Consider the following 26,212-nt stretch of genomic DNA (forward strand, 5'->3'; position numbering starts at 1 on the left):
GGAGAACAAATTTACTTTGAGTTTCAAATCAGTGGAGGTGGCTGAGGATTTATAAGGAGAAAGACTTTTTTGTTTGTTTGGTTTTTGGTTTTTTTTGGTTTGGTTTTTTTTTTTTTTTTTAGAAAGAGTTGGTCAGATCTAAAAGTTGCATCAAGGTTAGGCAAACCTTTTCTACTTCTGAGCTGCATTCATGTAATCTAAATTCATGATGTTTTCGTGACCCCCAACCCCCCTTTTTCTGCCTTTTAATAAATGCAAAGGGCTCATGCTGCAGCGAGGGACCAAACCCTGCGGAAAAATCCAGTAATGGCTTCCTGCATCCGAAGCTAAAGGACTGGGAATGGATTGATTGATTGATTTTTATTTTTTTTTTTGGCTTAGATTTGTTTGTTAATTTGAAAGAAACATTTTTTTTTTTAATGTTCTGTCATCGTTTCATTTGCACTTTTCTTTTCAGGTCTGAGTGGTCTCATGGCAGCCAGTTTAGGAGGACAAACTGAGTCTTAGTGCTGTTAGGTAGCTGTCCTTTAGAGGGTCAGAATGAGTGATCCGTGCCCCTGAGCACCCAGCCTGAATTCAGAGTGCTTTTAAACCAGGGAGGCCACTGTGGCTGTTCTCTGGATAGGCCGAGGAGGAACAGAGCAGCATTTTAATGAGAGGACGGAGTAAAGCAGAGCTGGACAAGCTGCACAGGCACAAAACAGGCCCAGCTTACACTGCTGTAAATGTATTCTGTTTGCCAATGTTGTGCTGATATTGGCGTTCTCTCTACTAATGTACTCCTTGAAACCTGCCAACCCTGTGGAAGCACATTAGCCAGAAATTTCCCCACAGAGTTGTCACCACCACATCATGCTGTTTGTGTTTTCAGACTCTTTGAATGAGGATAAATGGCTTATCCAGATATAGCAGAGGTGAATGTAACACTTTACATGAAAGGAAATGAGAATTTTTATTAAACCAGGTGTGAACAAACATTCTTCACCTAACAGGTGTTCAGTTCACTCCAGTTTGGTTTGGTTTAGTGAGGTGTGTCCAGAAGCAAAATGTTGATTAGTGTTCAAAGTTATTTGCTTTATCAGTCAGGTTGTCATTCAACCATCAAGCCATTAATCATGGGACTGAACTGGGAGTCATTTATTTATGTCTAAGCTTACCCAGGTTAACTTCAACATGAAATCAAATTATCCAAGGACAAAAAAAGATTGAAAGAAATGAACAAAAGAGCCCTGTGTCAGCTTGGCGACTTGTCCAGGGTGTACCCAGGGTCTCGCCGTATGATGGCTGGGATGGACTCCAGCACCCACACAACGCTGATGTTTCCTTGGCTTGCCTCAGTGATAGATGTCATAAAACAAATATTAAAGTCTGTAAAGCCCAATAAACAGGATGATTTCGAAGTGATGAGATAACATTTCTGCACATCTGCCAGAATTAGCAGAAGACACATGAGAAAATCAGAGTGGTAGGAAAATGAACAAATCAGGAAATGGGCAAAGAGTGTAAACCCAGTCTGTTACAGCTGTATTCCCCCGCATAGAGACATTTATCAGCTAATCTCCAGTGGGACAGTAATGCAATGATCCATGCACTTTGAAGCATTATCATCCATTCAGCCCCACAAACCATATCAGTCCTCAGCTAGAGAGGCAGCAATCAGCATGTTGCTGCTCAGAGATAATGGGCTTTCAGTTGTCAGTTTCGTGTGAGGCAGTGTGAAGGCAAAAGAGATGATACATAATGTCCTGTGCTCAGTGTGGGCTGAAGCCAAGATCATAGTGAGTTCTGATCAATAAACTCACTCGGAGCATTCAGGTACTCATATTTCTGCTTTCCGTCTTCCTTCTCCGGATTTCCATCGACAGGCTGGATCGCAGCCTATTAGAAATTTCAGCATGAACAGGATGGCAGTGTAAAAGTCTGTCAGTGTCTTAGCTGAATTGTGATTAGCATTGTGATTCCACAGGCAGCATTACAAAGATTGCTCTGCAGCATTTACTCTAACAGACGCACTCCTCCCCGCTCCTCATGCTCTCCGCCCCTTGTTTGCATCAACGGCATCTGCATGAAAAACAGGCTGTCAAGTTTGACCTACAGACAGCATCTCTGCTATGCCATTAGTGGTGTGTGTGTATGTGTGCGCAGCAGTGAGCACCACAGGATTAACTTTAGGTTCATATTGAAGAGTCAGCCCTGAGGCGGCGCCTTCTCTGGACCGTAGTGATACTGGCAGATGAGAGTTAGCTGCTGACTCCCCTGTAGAAGCACTACAGCTAGCATTCATGGTTTATATCCAACAGGCAGGACTTGTGACCCTTACCCACTTCTTATTGGTCAATCTGAGCATGGTTAAGTCAGTTTAATTCAGTTTAACAGACGGCAATTCCTTCAACCTCTGCTAACTGGCTAGTCCCAGCCCTTGCCATCCTGTGGTTTTGACTACCAGTTCAATTGCTGGGTGGTTGTTGTTTTGGTCCTATCAGTTATTCAGCTGCTTCTTGGAGAGATTCACGTTCTATTCCACCCTCCTGCAGTTGAAGACAGTAGTCTTTCTTCTCCTCTGCAGATGCTCAGACCTGAAAAGACTACTGTAACCAGGGTCTAACAGTGGGAAATTGTTAATAAACAAGACCCACAATCATCAGCTGTAATCTTGGAGTTCTTTCATTCACCTCAGAGGCAGCTGATTATGTTGCTCAGTAAAGCTGCAACATTAAGTGTGAAAACCCCAGAAGCTTTATTATGAATCTGTTATCGTTTTAATCTAAATCTGTGGGAAACACTGTTTACTGTCTTGTGACTGTCTTATTTGGTCTGTTGTACCATAAAATTGTTTAATATGGAACTAAAATAAATGAATAAATGATGTTCGGTGTTCAAATAAAGGCTTTCCTTTTACGTGTCAAGGTGTTTTGATTTCCCCCGCGGCTGTCGTCAGCTATCGATGCGCCTCCATCTCATAACGCTGCCCACTCTGCAACTCAGACATTGATTCATCCCTCCCTTCTCCATTATCTGTTTGTTGCCACTCAGTCTCCAAAGGTGATATCGTGTGTAACCAAAGACTGGTTTGAACATCAATCACCACATTCCTGTCAGTACCACCCCCCCACACACACACACACACACACACACTTAAGTCTCATTTAAGGGGTTATCGATGTGGCTCCTCTGGTGATAGTCACTAAGTTGAGTTCTAGGGAGGCTCTCAGTCAGGAGTAATTCACCTTTTTATGCAATGGTAGCATATTTGTGATCAATTCTCACGTTGCACTGAAGGCTTTTAGCTTGGAGGGTTCGTCTTAATTATATATAATCTTAAATCAAAGGAGTCTGTGTTTCGGGATTTTCATAGATGACTTGAATAAACTACGTAAAATAACAAAAACTGTCTTTTACTAAATGGTAACTTAAATTACTTTATTCTGACACAGTTTAATGTACCTTGCTTTCTAATGACTTTCATGGGTCTTAGACTAGAAATGCCAGTAACAAAAATGCTTGTTTTGTATGTTGCTTTAAAGGGGAGCAATGTAATGGAGGACCAGGACTTGAGAGAGATTGGAATCGCAGATCCGAGCCACAGAAAGAAGATCCTGCACGCAGCACGTTCCTTTCCAAAGGTGATAAATCATTGATTCCTACTTTAGTACTTCTCAGACCCAATTCAGTGTTTTGCATTTGCTTTAATGTTAGATGATTAAGTAATATTCTCACCTTAGACCCAAGTGTCTATTGCATTTATGGAAATTAACAAGTTAATTTGTGGGTTAGGCATACGGCTGAGCAGGAGCAATAGTGCTTAATAATGAAGTCGAATGCGGTTTGGCGGTGGGCTTGCTTTATCTTATTGTATTGGGAGGTTTACTTGTGTTATAAAAATAAAATTAAACTAAAACACCTCTGCAGTATTGTCACTTTAATTTGTATTGCTTTAGCTCATTCTGCTTGTATACAAATATACATCTGTGGGGGTTATTGAAACCAGAACCCTTCAATTTCCTGCCAAGGAAAATTGGCTAAATTTGCAGCATATTGGTTCAGCCAACGCCCTGAATTCCTCAAAGTGTCTGTGAATGATTACGTTTTCTGCTGCAGGTGAAAGCGCTCGGCTGTGACGGCAGCAACTCCCTGTCCTCCTGGCTGGAGAATCTGGGCCTGCATGAGTACTTGCAAAACTTCCTGTCCAGCGGCTACCGCACTCTGGACTGCGTCAGAAACCTGTGGGAGCTGGAGATTGTCAATGTGAGTCACAGTGATGTACAAGGACAGTGGGGAGTATCAGAGGGTGAAATTAGTCTTCAGGTGTCTTGGGGGGAAAAAAAAAATCAGGATAGGGAAACGAGTTTGACGGTTTACTTCAGGTTCCCCCCCCCAAACTGAAGCAGGAGGCTAAAACTGAAGGTGAATGTGTATTTGTGTTGAATATTGGGAAATGGATTCTAAAGTCTCACTCAAAAAAAATTAATTGAGATTTTCACGTTTGAAAACAAGAACTGAAATTACTTGGTTAGAAGATGACACGTCAGACTTCACTGGTCTGTGAGGAAATGTGTTGCCTTTTGCTACTACTGGGAAGGGTCTCTGAAAGAAACATGTTTTCTTGTTCACTCCAAGATCAGTGCTGCATTCCTCCATTTCTGTGTGCAATACCATCACCTGTAGATCAGTGAAGTAATGTCAGACACTGTATCGCTGCATGAACGTGTGAACTTGTGCAATCCCGTATGTAGATTCAAGATTAACAGAAGAGAAGAGACTCTGAGGGGAAACAGCTTCACATGGAGAACCATTAAAGGAACCTCACAAATGAAGTAGCGGTGCCTAATGTGTTGTTTTCTGGCATTTCCTTTTGTGCTGCTCAGTATGATCACTTCATAATTTTCTTTTTTACAGGTGCTAAAAATTAGCCTACTTGGTCACAGGAAACGCATCATCGCTTCCTTAGCGGAGAGGCCTTATGAAGAGCCTCCTGTCAAACCTCCTCGTTTGTCTCAGATCAGGGTGAGGACCTACAAACTACTTTCCTGTGTAAAAGTGCTTCACAAAATGTTTCTTGTTTACTCTTCACTCAACCAGATCTGATGTTTGAATACTGTCCGACAAACTTAGGCTTACGTTTCAAATTCTTTATTTTTAGCCTGTAAATGTTGCAAAGCATATTGACAAAGATGAATGCCGGATAGCTAATGATAGAGAGTGCATCTGACATGAGACACCCAACTGTGTCATATTACATCTCCGCAGTGCCAAGACCTGCCTGGATCCCAGACTTCATCTCCCATGAGTCAGATGGAGCCCTACACAGGACGCTCAATGGACCCTCTGCTGCCTGCAGGCGAGCCAGGGAGGAAAAAAGCACAAGAAAACGACTATGACGTTACCCAAAGATATCGCAGCGAACGACACAGGCCTCCTGTATGTGATATATCTACGAGTGTGTTAATGGTTATTGAGGGCCTCTGCCAGGCTTCTTTGATAGTTATGGTTATTTTTATAGGAGCGACATGAAGACTGGCAACGAGAGCCCCGCCTGACCTTGCGGCCACCTAGTCTAGCAGCACCGTACGCCCCGGTTCAGAACTGGCATCACCAACCAGAGAAACTCATCTTTGAATCCTGCGCTTATGAAGCTAGTGTACGTCTGCACCATTCTCCTTCCTACATGATTCCGCTTCGTTGATTAAACGCATCAGCAGTAATGTCTTTTTCCCCTCCATTTCATTACAGTATCTTGGTTCCATGCTTATTAAGGAACTAAGGGGCACTGAGTCCACGCAGGATGCTTGTGCCAAAATGCGGGTATGACAAGTTTCTCCAATCCCTGAGGATAAAGTCATAGATATTGTTTGCGTGAGTGGCAACTGACCCGTCCTTTTAATCTTCCCTCCAGAGGTCAACAGAGCAAATGAGAAAAGTCCCGACTATCGTCCTCTCAATCACATACAAGGGTGTGAAGTTTATCGACGCAGCCAACAAGGTTAGCGACTACACACATGCGCACACACACGTACATACACATTTTCTCTTTGCGTAAAGGTTTACTTCTTAACCAGACGTGTTCTTTGAGGCGTGTGATACATCAAATTGAGGCCGGGGCAAATGACAGCATGTTTCCTTTTTTAATGTGTGCATGAAAGTGACGCAGTCAGACATCAAGCTTCCTCTCTTTCTGTGATTGTAAATATCATGCTTGCAAGTTTGTGTCAGATTAGTTTGTGCTTATATTCCCTTATAGGAAGCAAATCTGATTGACATTTAGTTGACATTAATAAAAAAAGGCTTTGAAATGTTGAAGCTCAACATGGTCGTGTTGTAGTTGCACTTGTGATGGCTGACAGTCAGTGTCTCTCCTTTAACTGTTTAGTTTTTTTTTTATTTTGTAACATTTTCTAACAGCATTATTTTCTCAATGTTGATGGAATGAAATAAAAATTTAAAAAAATGAAAGAACGCACTGTGTACTCTCGTTACTAAACCTCACTCATGTCGCCCTTCTCGGTCCAGAACATCATTGCAGAGCACGAGATCCGTAACATTTCTTGTGCAGCCCAGGACCCAGAGGACTTGTGCACATTTGCCTACATCACTAAGGACCTGCAGACCAGCCACCATTACTGCCATGTCTTCAGCACAGTAGATGTGGTAAGGACACTTGTACTGGGCTCTATTGTACTATAGATGGTATAAAAGATGATTGTGTGATTGTGCTGTCACCCATCGCCCTTGAAACTTTTATATGCTGGCGTTTTAGAGCCAGACGTCATCTTACAAAGATGGGAGGGTGGGGGGTTTACTTAGCAGCTAGCGCTCATGGCATGCAAGCAGGCATGCAATATAGAGACACACATACAGGCTAATTAATGTAAGAAACAGATGGACATTAGAGCACAAACTTCTTGGATGGTCAGCACCACACAGAAATGAACAGTATTAGTCATGTAATCAATTAGAAATGTTCTAAAACTCACCAGTAGTAGTAAGCACACGGTGAAGAGCTCCAGTTTAGTACTTCAGAATGAGTCCTCAATTATTATGTTGTTATTAAATTGTTATGAAGGGGGAAACAATCCACAGAAGCCAAAATATTTTTTGTACCATACTGTAAAATGTGACATTTTAACATGGAAGTCTGTCATTTTTGGAGCCAGCTTCAAGCTTTGCACAGAGGAACTGCAGTTTTTGTACTTCTGGAGTTTCTCCCCCGTGTTCAAAACAAAGTACAGATTTATCTTCTAGTTATGTCAGCTTGCAGTTTGTCTGCTTATTCAGGGAACCAGTGGGCCTTGAACAGTAGTAGTAGCTCAGTGTGTATTTTACGTGTAGTTGTTTTTTTTCCCTGTGTAATAATATTCAACATTGCTATCAATACATTTTTCAAAAAATGCCTCTCTGTGCAAAATGGGTTCAAAAACATAAACAACTGTGGGATCCTGTTTGTCTGTGTCTGATATTATTTGTATCCCACTGTAACTTCACTGTATAAAGAGCTAACATCTCCAAAATGTCAGGAGTAGTTAGTCATTACAAGAAGTGTTTGTGAGCTAAAAATCAAGAATGTGGGATACTGTGTCCGTGATTTGGAGAGCCCAGCGCTGCTCCCGACGCAGGAAAAACCAATTCTGCTGTGGAGACCTACCTGGCACTTGTGCAGGTGAAGCCAAAGGGAAGATATGCTTCATCATATTTTCTAGTCTTTGACTTGGAAGGATGTTGGTTTGAAAACCTATTTGGCAATGCTTCATCTCCTGCTTTGCGTTTGTGTGGCAGCCCCGTCAGAAACCTGTCCGTTATGCTAGTAGTAGCTTGACAAGGGTTTTCAGCTGCAGACAGTAATGTTTTTGTATTTGATTGCGGGCTGTTGGTAGTCATTAAACACTGAAACGCTATGAGTCAAATAGTTACCACAGCTTTGCCGTGTCCCTTCTGCTACCGAAAGTGTCCATATGAATCTCCTTTATTTGGTTATTTTAAACTGCACTGACTATATGGCTGCTTTCAGGGTCCGCCTGGCACAATCGTCACTACACGAGAGATGTTTCTGCGTATTGGTGTACATGGAGTGCTTTATCTCAGGGCAGGTTACTACATCAAAGGATATAAAGAGGATTTCACAGCTCTGTGTTATGTGTCTCTTCAAATGATGATTGTTGTTCCCACCATAGGATTGCTTTTTCAGACTCCCAAGGCATAACGTATAAAGCATGAATCATCTGTCTTTAGTCTGCAGAGCTTGTTCGTACCTGGGAGCTGTCAGGGTAAAACAGAATAATCCAGCAGCTTTATTACTGAGCTACAGAGGATGGATCTAGTTTAGGAACAGGGGGTTGCTGCACAATACTCCTGAGATTACTGCCACTCCTTCAGCTTATGCAATTTTGTTTTGAAGAAGTTTTGGAGGAAAAATCTTTCTTCTGTTACGTTTTGCTGTCTCGCTGCACACTGTGATGGTGGTGGTCCTTTGGCTAAAGGCTTGGAATGACTCAGTGATCCTCCTCTTTCTCCCTTTCTGTATAGAACCTGACCTATGAGATTATACTGACACTGGGCCAGGCGTTTGAGGTAGCATATCAGCTGGCTCTGCAGGCCCAGAGGACCAAACCGCACCAGAGCGTCCCAGCTGGATCTGGATCAGAGGTCATTGAGACAAAGTCCAGCAAACCTGTGCCCAAACCACGAGGCAGCATACGCAAAACAGCGGTGAGTTGGTTGTTAAAAGTATTGTAGTAAAAACACCAAATAAAGCTGAAATATTGTTCAACGTGTTCTCAAGCAAATTTGGAATTTTAAATCCTTTTACTTCTCTGTGCCAGAAAAAAATCTTTTTGTGTTTTGTGATTACATTTGCAGCACACGCCTAATTTTTTTGGAAGCAAAAACGATGTTAGATTGCTTGCGTCAGTCTACACCTCTCGACATCACTGTGGTTATGCTATGCTGATGTCCATCTGGGCATTAGCATTAAACCATTAAGAGGGAAGCTTGTGCTGAATATAAATGAGCCAAGTCCTCCTCAGGGACAAGTCACACATTTCTAGCTGCAGCTTAATGATCACAATGATTTAACAATGTAATTCTGTTCAGTGTTTTCATCTGTGTGGCTTTTTTTTTTTTTTTTTCACATGTACATTTTTAAATGTGTTTAATCAGCACCTGAGCACACATGCACTTCATACTCAGTTACACACATCCACACCGATAAGCACACATAAGCTTCAAAATGCACCTGCAGTGTCTTCTGTGTTGTGTGCGACCTGTCAGAGTCCTCATCTGTCATGCCTGTTAAAATCTGTGTCCCTTTTCCCGCCCTTTAAGTTCTTTGACTCTGTCGCTGCTTCGTCCTGGTTCTTTGTGCACTTTCCCTTTTCTCTTCTAATCTTCGTCTCCGTCTGGCTCGCTTCTCTTCCTCCTGGTGGTGTTTATTCCTCCCAGGACTCTCCTCTTCCTCTCGACAGTCGTTGCTGTTACTGTTACACCTGCACCAACCACCGTCCCTCCTTCCTACCGCTGCACTCTGCCAGCCATGCTGCCCAGGTGCTGCCTCCTATCCCATCCCCACCCTTCTCACCCACTCGTTGTTGTTGTTTTGTTTTGTTTTTTTTGCCTTCCTGTCACAGCTTATTTTCTCTGACTTTCCTGAAAAGCCCGTAAACTTTTTTGTCTGTTTATTTCACTATATTTTCTCTGCTATATGTTGAAAACTACAAATCATGATATATACTGTTAACTCCAACGCCCTCTAGTGACACGCTTGTAGTAAGACAGACAAAGTTTATATACTGTACACAGAATTCTTTTTGGGTCTTTTTACTTAATTTAAACTTTTACAGGGTTTTTTTAAGTCCCTTTATGATATACATAGAGAAAATGTTATTATGTTTTATCAATAAAAAGCCAGCAAAATTGGCTATTTACTAATTACTCCCAAAAGTGCTCAGCAAAATGAGAACCAGGAAAAGTTAAAATTGCAAATCTCATAGACCCATATTTTTATTGACATCTGAACACGCAAAACATTTTAACTGTTTACACTGAGAAAAACATAAGGTCGTTTTCTGGGAGATGAGGAAACCAGTTGCCGGACTTTCAGCAGAGAAATGTGTCCCATTCTTGTTTATTGTATTGTTTTTAGCTGCTCAGTAGTTCTGTCTTCTTTGTTGTATTTCATGGTGTGTCAACTGTTTTTAATTGTGAAAGGTCTGAACTGCAGTTCAGCACCGAAGCTATGCGGCTGTAACAGATGAAGTATGTGGTTTGGTTTAGTTTAGTCGAACTATGCAAGGCCTTCCCTGAAAAAGACGTCATCTGGACGGAAGCACGTGTTGCTCTAAAACCTGTAGATACCTTTCAGTAATAATGTTTTGCCATGTGTGCAAGCTGCCTATTTCATGGGAACGATCCACCCACATACCATGAGAGATGCAGGCTTTTAAACTGAGCACTGACGGTCCCTCTCCTCCAGAGGACTTTTCATCTGTGTTTTCTAAAAAGAATTTTAAATTTGGATTTGTCTGACCACATGACAGTTTTCCAAGTTGCCTCAGAGCTTTGGCTCAGAGAAGATGGCAGTGCATCACATAGTACTTCTGATCTTTTGAGCCCCAACTATTCTGAGAAGTGTTGCTGCCATCAAATTCAAAATGACTTAATGTTTTTCATGAAATAGTAAAAAGTTAAAAACCTTTTTGTCTAATATAATAAATAAAATATGGGTTTATGAGATCTGCAAATCATTGCATCCTGTTTTCTTTACATTTTACGCAGCATTCCAACTTTCTTGCGATCGGGGTTGTAATTTTATGATAATTGATGGATAGGTGTGATGCTGCATCGTTTATGGAATCTGTTTAAACACAAACATCAACACTTTCATGGGTAAATGTGGTTAAATTTCACCACAAACAATTACACTTTGTTGGCACAATAATACTTCATTGCTGCATTTTGAATCTAAGCATTACAAAAAGTGTAATCAGCCTCGTATGTGAAGATTCAGATATTTCATTGCTGTCTGTTTGTACTCACAGGGGGACATCGTGGACCAGGAAGGCGATTCTCAGTCCCAGGGTAGTGCCACGTGGCTCATGGACCCCAAGGAATCCAAGCGCACTATCAGCACTAAGTACGAGACCACCATTTTCTGAGTGGACCTCTCTTCCTCCTGGGCTCAGCCTCACCCTCCTTCCTTCCCCTCCTTCTGTGTGCCTTTCACTGTGACGCTGCCTCTTTCTCCGCGCTGGACCTCTGCTCCTCCCCACCGCCATCACTTGTTTCCTCCTCCGACAACACCACAGTCTGTGGCAACTGACCAGCTGTTGCCCCTTCTTATGTTTAACTCCCAGCACCTTTACACTTTTTCTCAATTATTAATGCAACCCCTCCACCTCGCCCACCGTCTTCTAGCTGTCTAGTTGGTATCTCTTCTACTGTGAGCCTGCCACTCACTTTCCCTTTTACTCCTCCTTTCTGTTTACTTTATATGCTTCCTCCAACAATGCTTCCCCCTTTTTTTTTTTTCTTTTTTTTTTCTTCCCAACTGTCAACATCCCACTCTTTACTCTTGGTGATAAGCTCTCTCTTTTCTTAATGCTTTTCTTGCTCTGTTAGGCGACGGCCGCTCTGAGGCTTTTCACTCTGACGTTCCAACTCCTGACTTCACCGAGTGCTGAGAAAACTGATTTTTACCACAGCCAAGAGTGACCCACTGCACACATCCCGTACCTGGATGGACACGTTTCCTGAGGAAACTGTGAAACCGATCCTGTAATTCTATGCATCAGTCGGACTGTAGCATGTTTATGTTCGCAGGGATGCAGGTGTTATTGAGGTTAAATAAGATCAATTAAGGGCAAGGCTTTTTTTTCTTCTTCTTCTTCTTACGGTCAGCTGCCTGCTTAAAGCCAAAAGAGGCCAAGATCCTAGCACTGTGATATGATCCTTTTGATGCTAATGAAGTAAGCATTTTGGGGTGGGGTTTCTAGAGAGCATCAGAGGGACAGAATAGGGCACAGAGGCAGACATGGATCTGCATGTTAGTGGTCCTTGCTCCAAAAAAAACAGCTCAAACGAATTCAAAACTGGCATGCCGTCAACTATCAGTCAGGATTTAAACTCAATGCTTCGTCTAGAGTGAACTAACTACACCTAAGCACTTACATAAAATCCTCAAGTTTGAAAGAATAAGTGCATTTTCCTCTTTTTTTTTCCTTTCACAACAAATGCCTTCAGTGTTCATCCTGTCAGCATTGCCTTTCCCCCCCAGTCGTACCAGGTTAATGTTTCACAGATGCTTGGTGAAAAGAGTTAATCATTACGAAGGACTTAATCCATCACTATAGTGCTGTTTGTGTCCATCGGTTTTACTTAATTTTAACTCCACTGCTTTGTGTGCGTGTGTCTGTGTCCCTTCCCTGTAGCTGACACTGTGGCCAATCCCAGACAGTGAGAAAAGGACAGGAATGAGCCCTGTTGAGTGGTGGGTAGGATGTTTTGCTGGATCATTGCCCCACTTCTCACCGAGCAGATCACATCAGCAGTCGGATTGTGCCCACAGTTACACACGGGCCTGGAGAATAAGACGGATGTAAACCTTTCGCCAACGCAACACGCTCCCCCGGTTCATCAGACTTCTCCAACTTCATCACCCTGCACGCACGCACGCACGCACCCGCCTCCATTTAACTTCTCGATGCTCAGAAAAGTGATGGTTGTTCCGTGCGACATTAGAGACGGATGTGTTTGTTGTGTTGCGTGCATTTCCTCCGAAATGAACCATCACGTCCCTCACTGAGAGTTGGTGTTTATCGTTTCAGGAAATGTACCTGCCGTTTTCAAAGCAGAACTTGTAGTTAAAGGGGAAGTTGCTGCAGAGATGAGGAACATTCACTTTTTATTATGAAACAAACTGTCAGACGAGAGACCTCACACTGTAGGGTACGCACTTCTTCCTGGGTTGTTTGTCCTGTATCCAAACATTTTAGCTGCTTTCATCACCGTCAGCTTGCATACATGTGTAACTGTGATAAAACAATGTAATCTTGCATGGGAGGAGCTCTCTTACCAAACTCAAGGGGCAAAGAAACTGACACTAAAAGACTGTTTTATATTGAAATAACGGGGGATGGCGTTTATTTTACTTTTTGCGTGTGTATGCGCGCGTGTGTGTGTGTGGGTGTGTGTGGGTGTGTGGGCGTTTACTTTTTTATAGGACTATGATTTGTCCTAATGCTGGAACTGGATCAGGTGTGGTTCTTTCTCTCCTTCCCTGCCCCTTTGTTCAGTTAATCTCGACAAGATTATTCACCAAACCTGCCATGCAGGCTGGTACGACTCTAGATTTATAGCTGCAGACAAGAACAATAGGGCACGGCATGTTTCTCTAGCTAACTCCTAATATGTTGACTGTTAATGGTACTGTTTGGTCCACCAATCTGTATATGGGTGCATAGTCGGCTCATTTTGATTTAACTCTTGTATATGTGGTACATTTTTATCCGGCCAGTACGATAACTCTATGGTACACTGTCTTCAGCGCGCTGGTGTCAGCACCTTTAGCCATCAGCCTGGTCCTGCTCTGCTTTTGCACATTGCTGAGGATCAGGAAAGATATTTTGGGACTAATCTGATGACAACAATGATGAGAATGATCTTGTACATGAATCTAGCGGTCTGTATTTTGATACTTGAATGATTTTTGTTTTTATAGATATCTATATATATATATATGTATGTATATGTATGTATGTATGTACGTATGTAATTTTTGACACTTGTCAAAAAAGAGAAAAGGACTATGTCTTATAAAGTTAAACATATCGTGAATAAATACCCTGTGATTAAAAAAAAAAACATTAAAAAAAAGAAGGCTGAGAACATGACTCAGAAGAGGGACCTCACTTCAGAGAAAAAGATTGTAAATAATCTTGGGCTTCCAGTCTTTTTTTATGATTATTTTTCATAATTGTACAACTAATAAATGGTACAGTTAGAATCGTTGTCTCTGGATGTTTATTAGGACATTCTTTGTTCTTGTTTTAACGGCTCTTCCTCCAAATTTGGGTAAATTTCTGATGGATTTACAGTTCTGTTGCAGTCTTTAAGGGTAAGTGACGCATGAGTGTCGATGCATTCAGAGTATCTCGATTTGGCTCAGGGCAGCCGAGGTTAGTGGACGTCTTCCAATGAAATGTTTGCTCTCCACCCCATCTCCACATCATAAACTTCTCTGCAACAGCTCAGTGGATTTACAAAGGAAATCTGTATTACAGCTGCTTCTTCTGTCAGTCTATTTAAAAAAAAAAAAAAAAAAAAGTTCATTAAATCAGAACAAAGAGAAACTTTTTATTTGAACTGAAGTTCACTTTTCAGCACAGGATTATAAACACAACAGTTTTGCTTTTCTTTGCCCCTTTGACCTCGGTCACCTTCAGTTTTATTACTGCTGTCACCTTTTAAACCTTACATGACCCATATTGTGTTTTTGACTTTGTGTTCATGTTTAGCTTTATCTGCTCAAGTTAATTTAAATATTGCAAAGGTTTGAAATTGCCCCAACTTCTGGTTGTGCTTTGACAATTATTTTTTATCTTTGTTATGAGGGAAATGAGTCAGAAGAAAATTGCTGCAGCTATAATTCGAATGCCAGCTGCGGTGAAATGTCAACATCAAGACGTTGATGTGTTTACTCAAAATAATTATTACATTTGTGAGTATAAAATGAAATAGACTTTTAATGTCGACTGAATAGAAGTTCTAATGTTGGTTTTGGGGGAGAAAAGGCAAATCTCACTCAGTTTATTTAACAAAATATTTAAGCAAGTGATTGAAATACCTGATGTTTTCCGTGTATTACAAAGTATTTCCAATTAAACTTAAGTTGTTCATTGTTTTTAGCTGCAAATTCAACTGGCAAGAGTGAATTCAGTTTGTTCTGTAATCTAAGTAATGAGTACGTCTTTAAAAAATGTCAAACTATGGCTGCATCTTTGATGTGACTGCTGGCATGGGGAAAAAAAAAGTACTAGCAGCGGCCCAATGACAGATGAGATGATGGAGATGTTTACACATCTGTCACAGACATATGCTGCTGTTCCTGGAAAACAGATGCTGACTGTGAGATCTGATCCACAGATGTTCTGCTTTGCTCACAGAAATCACACAGACTGTGTGTGGTATCTGGCCTGTAAAAATGGAAAATATTATTACTGAAATAAATGTTTGGTGGTAGTAATTTTGCAATCAGATGCTGAGAATCTAGGTTACCTTGTATTCTCACAGAAGTTGTGTTGTAGTCATGTTGGTCAGGCAGGCTGAAATAGCTCCACATCTACTGGATGGATTTCCCTTGCATTTCCCACAGATACAAATGTCCTAAAGCAACAGTCTTTAATGGCTCTGATTAACCTCTTAATTTTCTGAGGTTGACACACTCATGTTTTAGTATTAATTGCAGTGAAAATTGATGCAGATGTTCCTGTTCCCCTCAAGATTGTTCAATTTTGATTTGGCAACAAATCAAACTTTCTTTTTGTGCTGTAATTTCCTGCTTCTTCTGCTACTCAGCGATAAAAATCTTAGAAACGTGGTGTCAAGCCAGATACTTACTCTGGATGGCATTACATTGGCTTCCAGTAACACTGAGAGGAACCTTGGAGTCATTTCTGACCAGGATAGATCTTTCAGTGTTCATATTACACAAATATCTAGGACAGCATTGTTGCAATTGTGCAATATCTCAAAATTAGAAACGTGCCGTCTCAGAGTGTTGCTGAAAAATTAGTTCATATGTTATTACTTGTAGACGGCAATATTACAATTCATTATTTTCAAAACTCCCTGAAAAGCCTTCAGTTGAGCCGAAATGCTGCAGCAAGATAACTGATGGAGCACATTTCTCCCATACTGGCTTCTCTTCATTGGCTGCCTGTTAAATCCAGATATCCTGCTCCTCGCACACAAGGTTTTGAATAATGAGGCTCCATCTTATCTTAAACACCTCATAGAACTGTACCACCCCAACAGAGCACTTCGCTCTCAGACTCGCGGTTCCTAGAGTATTTAAAAGTAGAATGAGGGGCAGAATGTTCAGCTTTCAGGCCTCTTGTCTGTGGAAACAGCTCCCAGTTTGGATTCGGGAGACAAAAACACCCTTTCAAATTTAAAGATAAATCTCTATTTGATGAAGCTTATAGTTACGGCTGGATCAGGTGAGCCCGAATCCTCCCTTAGTTATGCTTCAATAGGCCAAATCTTCCAGGGGCTTCCCACGATTCAATTCAATTTTATTTATACAGCTTTATATTGTAAGGTAGACCCTACAATAATACATTGTGAGAAAAACCCAACACTCATAAGACCCCCCTGAGCAAGCACTTTGGTGACAGTGGGAAGGAAAAACACTCTTTTAACAGGACGAAACCTCCAGCAGAACCAGACTCAGGGTGGGGCAGCCATCGGCCACGACCGGTTGGGGAGAGAGAAGGAAGACAGGATAAAGACATGCTGTGGAAGAGAGCCAGAGATGAATAACAAGTATGATTCAGTGCAGAGAGGTCTATTAACACATGAGTGAGAAAGGTGGCTGAAGAAGAAACACTCAATGCATCATGGGAAACCCCCAGCAGCCTACACCTATTGCAGCATAACTGATCCAGCCCTAACTATATGCTTTAGCGAAAAGGAAAGTTTGAAGCCTAATCTTAAAAGTAGAGATGGTGTCTGTCTCACGAATCCAAACTGGAAGGTTTGGATGTACTGAGTATTTTTCACTCACTATGTGTTTATACACCGCTCTGCACTTATCATCACTTATTATTAAACCGTGGCTCTTTTCCACAGCTTGTCTCTAGCCATGCCTCCCTCTCCTCATCCACAACAGGTGGCGACAATGGCCGCCCCTCCCTGAGCCTGATTCTGTTAAAGGGTTTTAAAAGGGAGTTTTTTCCTTCCCACTTTTGCCAGGTGCTTGCTTATAGAGCCTCATCTGCTTGTTGGGGTTTTGCTATTATTGTAAATTATATTGTATTATTCATGTTTTTTATATTATATTGTATTATTGTAGCGCTTTTACTTTACAAGTAAAGGGCTTTGAGACTACTTTTGTGATGTGGCGCTATGCAAATCCAATTGAATTACAATATATTGGTTTAAATATGTTATTGACATGCGTATATATACTTATATATAGTGTTATAATAACTTAATATAAGTGACAGTATTCCACGCAGAAAAGTAAAAGGTGAAAAATCATTTGAGGTTTCGCTCGTTTTACTGCTGTTCTCCTATTGGCTCTTCCTTGGAAAAGTCTCAGTCGCCCAGTTCTCTGATTGGCCACAAACCAACCTGTGCGGAAGTTAATTGCCTCACCTGGCCGTAAGCCTCTCACACCTCTCCCGTCTGTCACTACCAGTCGCATAGTTTTACTTCCAGGAACAGCGCTGTCGGGGGAGTGAGGTGCACCGCAGCTATGGACTGACAGCAGCGCAGTTTCACCGACCTTTCTTGCGCATATCTGGTAAGTTATCAGGAAACTGTCCTCTTAAAAGCGTAATGTGCTCGTTTAGGGTGAAATCATGGGTTACAATGGAGGCAACGACGAAATAAAGTTGTGTGAAAGCTCGTAAGTCTACTTTATGAAAATACAGTGATCATTTAGAGTGGTGCGTGTGTGTAAGTGTGTGCGCTCGATTTGTTCAGAGCAGATTTTACCATCAGGTGTAACATAATGTTTTTGTGTTTGTTTGTTTTTTACTTAGTTTGTAAGTTTTGACCCTGGAGTGTCATTTTGTGTCTGTTCGGGTGGAGGAGAGTGCAGCAGGAATAGAGAGACGGGTAAGATATTCAGCAAAAGACTAACATCAGTATCAGAAATGCTCCGATATGCATTACTTATCAGTTTTTATGCTCTAAATTTGTTTTTAGAGATAACACAACTGACCATAGTCTTTAGACCCTGGTTATCTGAGTCAGGATTAATGCAAATATTTGCTCATAAATGTCACTAACAGTCATTTTAATGGAACAAGTGTGAACATTAAAGACATGTTTCTGTTCTCTCAAACAGGCTGTGAGTTGCACAACCCAATGTTAACCATGAATCTTTGTTTATTGTTAATCATTAAACCAGCTCTGGCTGGCTAACCTTGAATACATACTTAACATTTTTGAGTTTTTCAATAAGGCACTGTGATTTGTTATCAAAAGCTATCAATCATTATCCTGGGTTTTTAATAAGTCTAGCTCACAAACTGTGCAGCTGTTCTCACATTTAAGGCCTGGAGCTGATCCTCCCTTTTCATATTTTAAAGGTTTCATCCGCTCATGTGTTTGGCTTCATTTAAGAGTTGTGTCGAAGACATGGAAGCAGGCAAAGTGACATTCCTGTCACTATTAAATCCTGACTCAGCTGTGGGTGCAGTGTGCTTTGCCAGTGCTCCAGTTTGAGAGGTGTTGCCTGCTCAGGTTTGGACAAAGGGAGGGACAATAATTAGCTGCTTACTGTGGGAAGCCGGTGTGTGCTTTGTCAACTAGCTTTTGTTTCCAGAAAACATGTGGGAATGTGGGGGTTGATGATCAGGTTTTTCATCAGCTGCCTTTGCTAAGTTTTCATGTCATCAGGTCAAAAGTGCCATGTACAGAAGATGGAGCTGATAAGTTCAGTGAACAAAGGAAAAGTCTGTCACTGTCTTTGCATGACTCAAATCTTAAAAGTAATGAGGTGAAAAAGCTGACGGTAAAATTGAAAAATAGTTACATGTCCTCTAAAAATGTATTTCATTTTCTTCAATGTAGTGTTTAATGCTACTTTTAAAAAACATGCTTTTTAATTAGATGCAAGATTTCAAAACAAAAGTCATAGAAAATCCCCCACTTGTTACCCAATCTTACTGTTCAGTAATATTTCAAATATTTCACTTGCAGCAATAAAATTATGCTCTTTATGGGCCCACAGGAAGCTTTTTTTTAAGTGTTGTTTTTATGAGAATGTTCGATGTACATTGTAATTCTTATTCTGACAGTTATGTATTGTTTTTGCTGAATGAGCCTCTGAGTTTCTCTCACTTCTCGAACCACATTAATTTACTATTGCACAAATAAACTAAAGCTGTGACACACAGCATGTTATTTTGGGGGATAATTTGCATGCAAGCGCAGCAGGGTATGAAAAGAAACTTTAATTCTGTTAGTCTTGTATTTTTAATCAACATAATGGTGTTTCTTGTGCTTCCACAAACATACCTGAACTGGCTGCAGCACTATGTGGTAAAGAAGTTCTATACCAGGTCGTAAAATAGCTTTTTTTTTAAGTAAAATTATCAATTTGTCTGACCCATTTAGCTTTAGAGTTAATTAGCTAAAAAACTTTTGACGACCATTGTCGACAATTTTTCCTCTAGCCCTAAAAAACACCTACTTGAAGTTGCCTTTTCTTTACGCTCTCATTAATAATCAACCTGTTGGTTTGGTTGATTTTTTATTTTATTTTTTTTTGCGACTAGCATACTTTCCTCATGCCTGACTTGCCAGTAGTGATACACAAAAGATAGGGAGCGGAGGCACAAGCATGCAGTAACACAACATATCTGGATTCTTAGCACAAATTTGCCATGATGTGAGGTATACCGTGTGTATTTGCAAGTAAGAGCGTTTGATTGTTATATCATAATGGCTGAAATACTGATTATTAAGGGATGCTGACAGCACTGTCTGCTTGCGATGACGAGTTCATTTTCCTGATTTGTAGAAATATCTTAACTCATTCACTGCCATATAGCCGTCAATGGCAGTGAATGAGTCAATGGGTTTAACTCATTCACTGCCAATGGCTGGCAGTGAATGAGTTAAAGACCAAACCAGTAATGAATTATAAATACATAAATACACTGTTACAGGTGGCAAAAAGAAGGAAAGCACAATTAAGCACAAGCAAAATTAATAAGTCTGAAGATGCCAAATTTCTGAGATATTTGGCATTTTTGCTAGAAACTGACTCAAAAATGTTATTTTTTTAAAAATATGCGACAGTGGTCTCATAAGAGGTCTTTTCTGTTGGCATACAGGTGAGTTTAATTATTAATAAATGAAACATTTAATCTGTTTCCTGTGAAAGACATCACTATGCATGACAGATATGCATAACTGAAAATATTCTCCATTTCACAGCTACTCTCCTTTAATGCGTGCCTCGATCCACGTTGTTTAAAAAAAAAAAAAAGGCGAAAAGTTTTAGCTCAACCATTATTTTATTTAATGACTCAATTAGCATAACTAGATTTGCTTAATATATCACAGTGACCATGACAGCACATTTGAATCATGTTACAAAAATAAGACGGCCGGCCATTACATTATGAGGATCATTAAACTATCAGCTGTAATTTATGACCTTAATTTATCACAATAATTGTAAAGATGCTGTTTTGTTTACAAACTAATTCTCAAGCTATATTTAGCCTCAAACTAAGGCTTCATCGGTCAGTGGTCAAAGAAATGAACATTTTCCACTGTGGAGATAGTAGTGACTCACAAATTTCATCTGATTGTAGTTTCATGCTTTTGTCCTTGACATTTCAGATTTTTCCTGAGACAGACTTTCAGTGAGATTTACACAAACGAAACAGGGCCGCGAAGAGCATGTGATGCCCTCATCTTCCTTCATGTGCAATGCCAAAGAGTGACACGTGGCCAGGTGGTGTTCCCGTAGCAACATGGACAGCGCAGGAAGCTCGGACAGTGTAATCAGCACGAACTCTGGCTATGTGAGTGCCGCTGTAGCGCTTTATCTCAGTCGTCTGTATCACTGACTGTCTCGTACAGAACAAACACAAACGCTTCTCTCCTCGACTGGAAGAGAATAAAGAAATAATTGAGATTTGTGATCTGAAGCCCTCAGACACCAGCAGCCACCTGAAATAATTTTTTTCCAACAGGCTAATATAGAATAAGAGAAAACTAGGAGATGGATGGAAGTTGTTCTTTTGGATCTGTTTGACCTACTGCATATTTAACACACAGACTACCAGCTGGGTTCCCAAGAATTATTTATCACAATAGCAAACGTTATTTCTTCTTGGAGTATTATTAGATATGGTAAAAAATGGCAAAGTTGCAATCAATTTGCATACTTTGTGCCTAATCTTACAGATTTAATCTACATTATTTCTTAAAAGCTTATTTATCATCCTTTGGTTCTGGTGCCAGTGAGTTTAATCATTATTTGTGCTGAATTTATATGATGAAACCAATTCAGTTTCATTTTGACTTCAATATAAAATAACTGAAATAAACACGCAAAAATCAGTTGGTATCCCTGAAATGTAATCCGTCCAGTTTGCTCTGGGTCTGCCCTAAAGCCTCCTCCCTGTAGGAGATGCCTGAAACACCTTGTCTAGGAGGTATCCTGGTCAAAGGCCAAACCACTTCAACTGGCTTCTTTTGAGGAAAAGGAGTAGTTGTACTCAATGCCCCTCCCAGATAAGCTCCCAACTCTATCTCTACGGGTGAGCATAGACACCCTTTGGAGGAGACTAGTGAGTCACTACACAGAATTTCCCCCTTTTCTGGCTGAGAACTACAGCCTTAGACTCGTAGGCCCTGATTCTCATTCTTCATGCTTCACACTCAGTTGTAAACCACTCCAGTACGAGCTGGAGGCCGCCGGCTGATGTAGCCAAGAGAACCACATCGTCTGCAAAAAGCAGAAATGAGAACTTGAGACTACAGAATTCAACACCCTCTACCCCTTGACTGTCCTTAGAAATCATTGACAAAGGACAGCCCTGATGGAGTCCAGCACCCATCAGGAACAAGTCTGACTTTTTGCTGCCAATGCAAATTAAGCTGTCACTAGAAACAAGTCAAACTAATGAAGCTAAACACATAATACAGGCAGTTATCACACCTAGTTTGCCTCATGCTATGCTCCGGGCATGCTGGTATGTGACTGGAGGAGTTTCTGCCCGCCTGTCTTTGTTTCGGGACTTTCCAGCTGAATGCTGGACATCAGCAGGTGGAGTTTTTCACGCTATGAGAAGGGTCATTGCTGCTGAGACTGGAGCTTGCAATATAGCTTTTTATTTGTGGCGTGATCAGAGCACAACTCAGCTGTTTCAGGTAGATCTCGTGACACTCTCATTTCTGATAACGTCCAGTCTGGGAGGTTCCCTATCCTGCTAATAAATGCAGTAGTGGAGTCTTTCTTCTTCTAACATGACTGACAGACTCCTCCCTCCCACCCCACACACCAGCACTGTGTGGTCATTTAAATTAGAGCCTATGACAAACTGAATAAGATGTTATATTATTAAAACTGTATGGGGAGAATTGGGTATTTTTAAAAAAGCGTTAAGAAATGCAAAACAGTCGTGTGATAATATGAGAATCAAATTGAGAAAGTCATGAAAAATACACATGATAGGAAAAAAATATCTAATTTCATTTTTTGTGCAGAGTGAAGACAGCATGGACCACTTATCTGCAGAGGAGAGGGCGTGTCTCGCGTATCTGGAAGAAACAATCGAAGCGCTGGAGACGCAGGAGGACAGCGGCGTATCGAATGATGAATCACATCATGAGAGTCTAACAGAAAAAGCAGATCAGATGAGAGTAAATGGTATGTGATGTGCTGTTGTGTATATTTTCTTGTGTACCTTTTATTTGCATCGCAGATGCACGGTTTGTGCTGCAACACTAACTGTTGTAATTGTGTTTTTCTTAATTAGACATTTCCACTTTGATGCCTAATGGCTCCAAACGCAACCAGAAATCATTTCTAAGTGATGAAGTGCCCACAGCACCACCTGCATCCACAGCATTAGCCACAGAAGGAAAAACTCAGCTAAATCAAATCTCTGAACCACAAGTCAGTCCTCTAATCCCTGAATCTTCTACTGATACCAGAATCCACTCATCAGCTATACAGACTGAGATGTCACGCTCAGTCACAAATGAAGATGCTGATCCTGAGAGTGTCAAAAGTCCAATTGTTTGTCCAGGACCATCTACTGACACCTCTGAGATTGATCTGAGTGTAATTCCACCTCCCTTAAACTTTAGGGATGAGCCTGACTCTCCTTCACAGCCTGTGAACGTAAAAGACCTTACTCCATCTGTGGGAATTTCCAGGAAAAAGCCGGGAATAACCTTTGATTTGGAGCAGATTCGTCAGAGGGCCTCTGTCAAGAAAGATTTGACAAGCCCTGTGACCAAGGTGCCTCAAATCAAACCTCAGCCTGAGTCTCTCAGTCTGCTCACAAGTTCACAAATTGTTGCTCCAGCGTCTCCTGAAAGTGCAGAGCCCAAAAGTCCACCTGTTGTGGCCCCAAAGCCTAAAAAGCTGCCCCCCAACATTATTCTGAAATCTCACAAGATGACTAACTCTGATGGAAACTCAGCGCATCCAGTGCTCAACAGCAGTGAACAGCGGCCATTCTTGGATCCTCACAAAGTTCGCATGGAGGCTCTCAGAAAGCTCGGCCTGCTTAAAAGCAGTGAGGAGGAAGAATCGATCCCAAACCAGAGCTCTAAACTTCCTCTCAAAACCAGAGTGTCTTGGGCAGCTTCATCTTCTTCTTCTCCTCCAATTAGCCCTGCAGCTCCAAATGAACCACCATCATCACAGTTCTATAACCTTCCCCCTGCCTCTGTTACTGTCCAGCCTTTGAACCCTGGTGCTATATTACCATCAAACACTTCTACTGCTCTTACAGTTCTGGATCCTGATATTCTCCCAGCACCTGCTGATTTCAGTGACCCCACTGAGCTTTCTCCTTCAGAAAATCAACCATCTGCTGTCAAAGATGCCGCTTCTCTTACCTATTCTGGCCTGGTCAAGCAGCTGACACCGCCAAAGGTCAAATCAGCCAGCCTCGGGCGCACTGAGGTGGGTATAAGCAGATATACAGCAGGACAAGACTACGGTGAGGCCAGTCAGGGCACCAGCATTAATCAGAACCTCAACCAGCTGCGTAACCATCGACCGCGCCCCGCCTCTCTTGGGAGTAGGAAGGAGTTCTCAAGTGCTCAAGGAGAGGATTTGGAGGCAGAGCCTTCCATTACTAAAGAGCCAGCCTCACAGAAGGCCTTGCCTGCCCACACTGCCTTGCATCACTCCAGAGACACTCAGAAACTGCCTCGATCACAAGGTATCAGCGTGCTGATCTGCCCTCGTTCAGAAAATGAAGAGGACCGCCGTGGGGCCCTGAAGAAGCTCGGACTGCTAAGAGATTGAATATGCACCTCATTTATCTGTCAGACTACTTTAAGATGATGTATGTTAAGAGACATACCAGAGTTTTCTACGTGATTAATATGGACAGTTTAAAAAAAAAAAGCTTTCAGGAAGCAGCTTAACCACATATTTATGCTTTTTTTATTTTTATTTTACTGCATTGACAAAACTTGGAATTAAATGACTGTCAAGGACATTATTGAATGTACTTTTTACCTATATTGTACAACCTTATTTCCAATGTTTCTTCCCCACAGCACTAGCAGTCAAGGATATTTTTAATATTCATTAACTGTCACTGTGATATATGTAAAGTAAATGATGTTGCTTTTATGAGACAATAGCGAGTTATTTAGTCATTTCAGTTTATTTTGTGAAGTATAAGTAGAAACCTTCTTAATGTCCCTCGCTGTGTGCTTTCAAAGGGTCTCTTTGTACTTCTCCTTTTAGGTACTTCCATGTGTTGCTGTTGTGTTATGTAATTTGATTTTCACTTCCTACAGTCTGTTAGACTTTTTGTCTGGTTTTGTTTCCTTTTACCAACCGCTGGCTAGTACTCAGATTTGTGCATTTACTGTGAACTGCACTGAACCTATTTGCTTTGTAGAGTTTGCATCATAACTAGAAGATATTGTTTTTCTTTTTAAATCAGTGGATATGGGGAAGGGATGTTCGGGAACATACCTTACCGTAACTCAAAGCACATAGTCGGTGAGCACTGGGTGAGAAGGATCTAAAAGGTTTTTTGCATGGCTGAATAATGATGCATAAGCTTGTTACATAGCAGCCACATGTCTGGAGTTAATGGGTCGACAAGGTGCAGGCATTTATTGCATCTTTTATTTAAACCATAAACTGACTGCTTTCTGAATGTCATTGTTTTGACTCCTTTTGGTCATTTTTTTTAAAACGCAGATGCGTCTGTCATATCGAATCGAAACTTGAGGCACCAGTTTTGTGGCTCAGCCTCAGCAACTTTATCTGATGTGATGATGAGTGAACTAGTACAACCTGTTTTTCACCTCGCGGTTCAGCCTTCATGGAACATCTTTGCTGCTCATGATGGCTCATTTACGGTTTGTCTGAAAAACATTTTATTGCTGCTGCAGGCTTTTTAGACAAATAGAATTGCTCTTTCCTGTAATTTGCCGGTGAGGTCACCTACTTCTGTGAACGCAAGCTCAATTTGAAAAAGTGTTTTATCTGAGCAGCTGTTTACAGCAGGGTGCAGAACTACAGAGCTAATAAAGAACAAAGCAGGGACTGGATCAACACATTTGGCTATTTTTGGAACTAAACTTTCCAGACAGTACTGATGGAAAAAATGAGCAAAATTAAAAATTTCTTGGCGTGTCCAGGCGGATAACAATGACTCCTCTTTAATTGTCCAATTAGAAATTAGCAAGGTGAAGGTGCGCTGTCTCTGCATGGCTGGATCAGTGCCAATGGTACTGTGTCATTGTTGTAATTCTTTGAGCCCTGCCCTTGATACCAGCCCTTAACTCACAAATCGTTTTGTTCTGACCCTGATAACGCCTAGGACAGCTTTGCAGCATTTTTTTTTAAAGTCCAGCCTCTAGTTTGCATTTTCTACACTCAGAATATTTCCATGCTTTTTTGTTTAAAGTCTAAAAATATTTTTATAAGAAAGTAAATCCTTGATGTCGATCTCCCAGTCGCAATTTTTTATATGAGCCGAGTGGAAATTTGAATATTGTTTTTAATATTTTACATCAAGAGATGAAGCACATTTGTTTAATTCGGAGTTGAATAGTACTCACTGTTTTGTTCCAGACACCAAGAAGCTAGTATGTAAAGTATCAGTGGTTTATTTTTGTTTAGCTCAAAGTGAACATCCTCATTCCCTATAAACCCAAGAGAAGAGAAAGCAGCTACAGTGGGTGCCGTCAGACTGACACAGGCAGCTTTGTGCTGCACTGTGGCGTGCTGGTATGTGAGCTATTTTTCCTTTCCACCTGAGTGCAG

The 26,212-nt window shown here is 41.2% G+C and overlaps 2 protein-coding genes across 8 annotated transcripts in view; both read left to right on the plus strand.

The window, feature by feature from the left end:
- anks1aa (ankyrin repeat and sterile alpha motif domain containing 1Aa) overlaps positions 1-12,866 on the plus strand; it is a 61,832-nt gene extending 48,966 nt beyond the window's left edge. For 5 of the 6 annotated variants that reach the window (XM_005731739.2, XM_005731740.2, XM_013910493.1 and 2 more), the window contains 11 exons: positions 3,525-3,623; positions 4,099-4,245; positions 4,897-5,004; positions 5,248-5,418; positions 5,501-5,638; positions 5,731-5,802; positions 5,894-5,980; positions 6,508-6,645; positions 8,518-8,700; positions 11,028-11,122; positions 11,608-12,866. In XM_005731739.2, coding sequence (XP_005731796.2) covers positions 3,525-3,623; positions 4,099-4,245; positions 4,897-5,004; positions 5,248-5,418; positions 5,501-5,638; positions 5,731-5,802; positions 5,894-5,980; positions 6,508-6,645; positions 8,518-8,700; positions 11,028-11,122; positions 11,608-11,623 — 1,254 coding nt within the window. In that variant the 3' untranslated portion in view covers positions 11,624-12,866. The remainder of the gene's footprint in view (positions 1-3,524; positions 3,624-4,098; positions 4,246-4,896; positions 5,005-5,247; positions 5,419-5,500; positions 5,639-5,730; positions 5,803-5,893; positions 5,981-6,507; positions 6,646-8,517; positions 8,701-11,027; positions 11,123-11,607) is intronic. The other variant, XM_013910494.1, reaches the window with a different exon arrangement.
- Positions 12,867-17,363: 4,497 nt separating this feature from the next.
- LOC102203147 (specifically androgen-regulated gene protein-like) lies at positions 17,364-25,584 on the plus strand. Of its 2 annotated transcripts, XM_005731742.1 has the most exons (5): positions 17,364-17,512; positions 17,754-17,829; positions 20,572-20,756; positions 22,447-22,609; positions 22,719-25,584. In XM_005731742.1, exons 3-5 carry the CDS (start codon positions 20,706-20,708, stop codon positions 24,224-24,226), a joined length of 1,722 nt encoding a protein of 573 aa, XP_005731799.1. In that variant the 5' UTR covers positions 17,364-17,512; positions 17,754-17,829; positions 20,572-20,705; the 3' UTR covers positions 24,227-25,584. The 2 variants fall into 2 exon arrangements, with proteins under 2 accessions (XP_005731799.1, XP_005731800.1); XM_005731743.1 differs by lacking the exon at positions 17,754-17,829.
- Positions 25,585-26,212: the final 628 nt, after the last annotated feature.

This window comes from Pundamilia nyererei, unplaced genomic scaffold (assembly GCF_000239375.1).
Source record: "Pundamilia nyererei isolate P.nyererei 1_Seehausen unplaced genomic scaffold, PunNye1.0 scaffold00044, whole genome shotgun sequence".
Lineage (NCBI taxonomy): Eukaryota > Metazoa > Chordata > Actinopteri > Cichliformes > Cichlidae > Pundamilia > Pundamilia nyererei.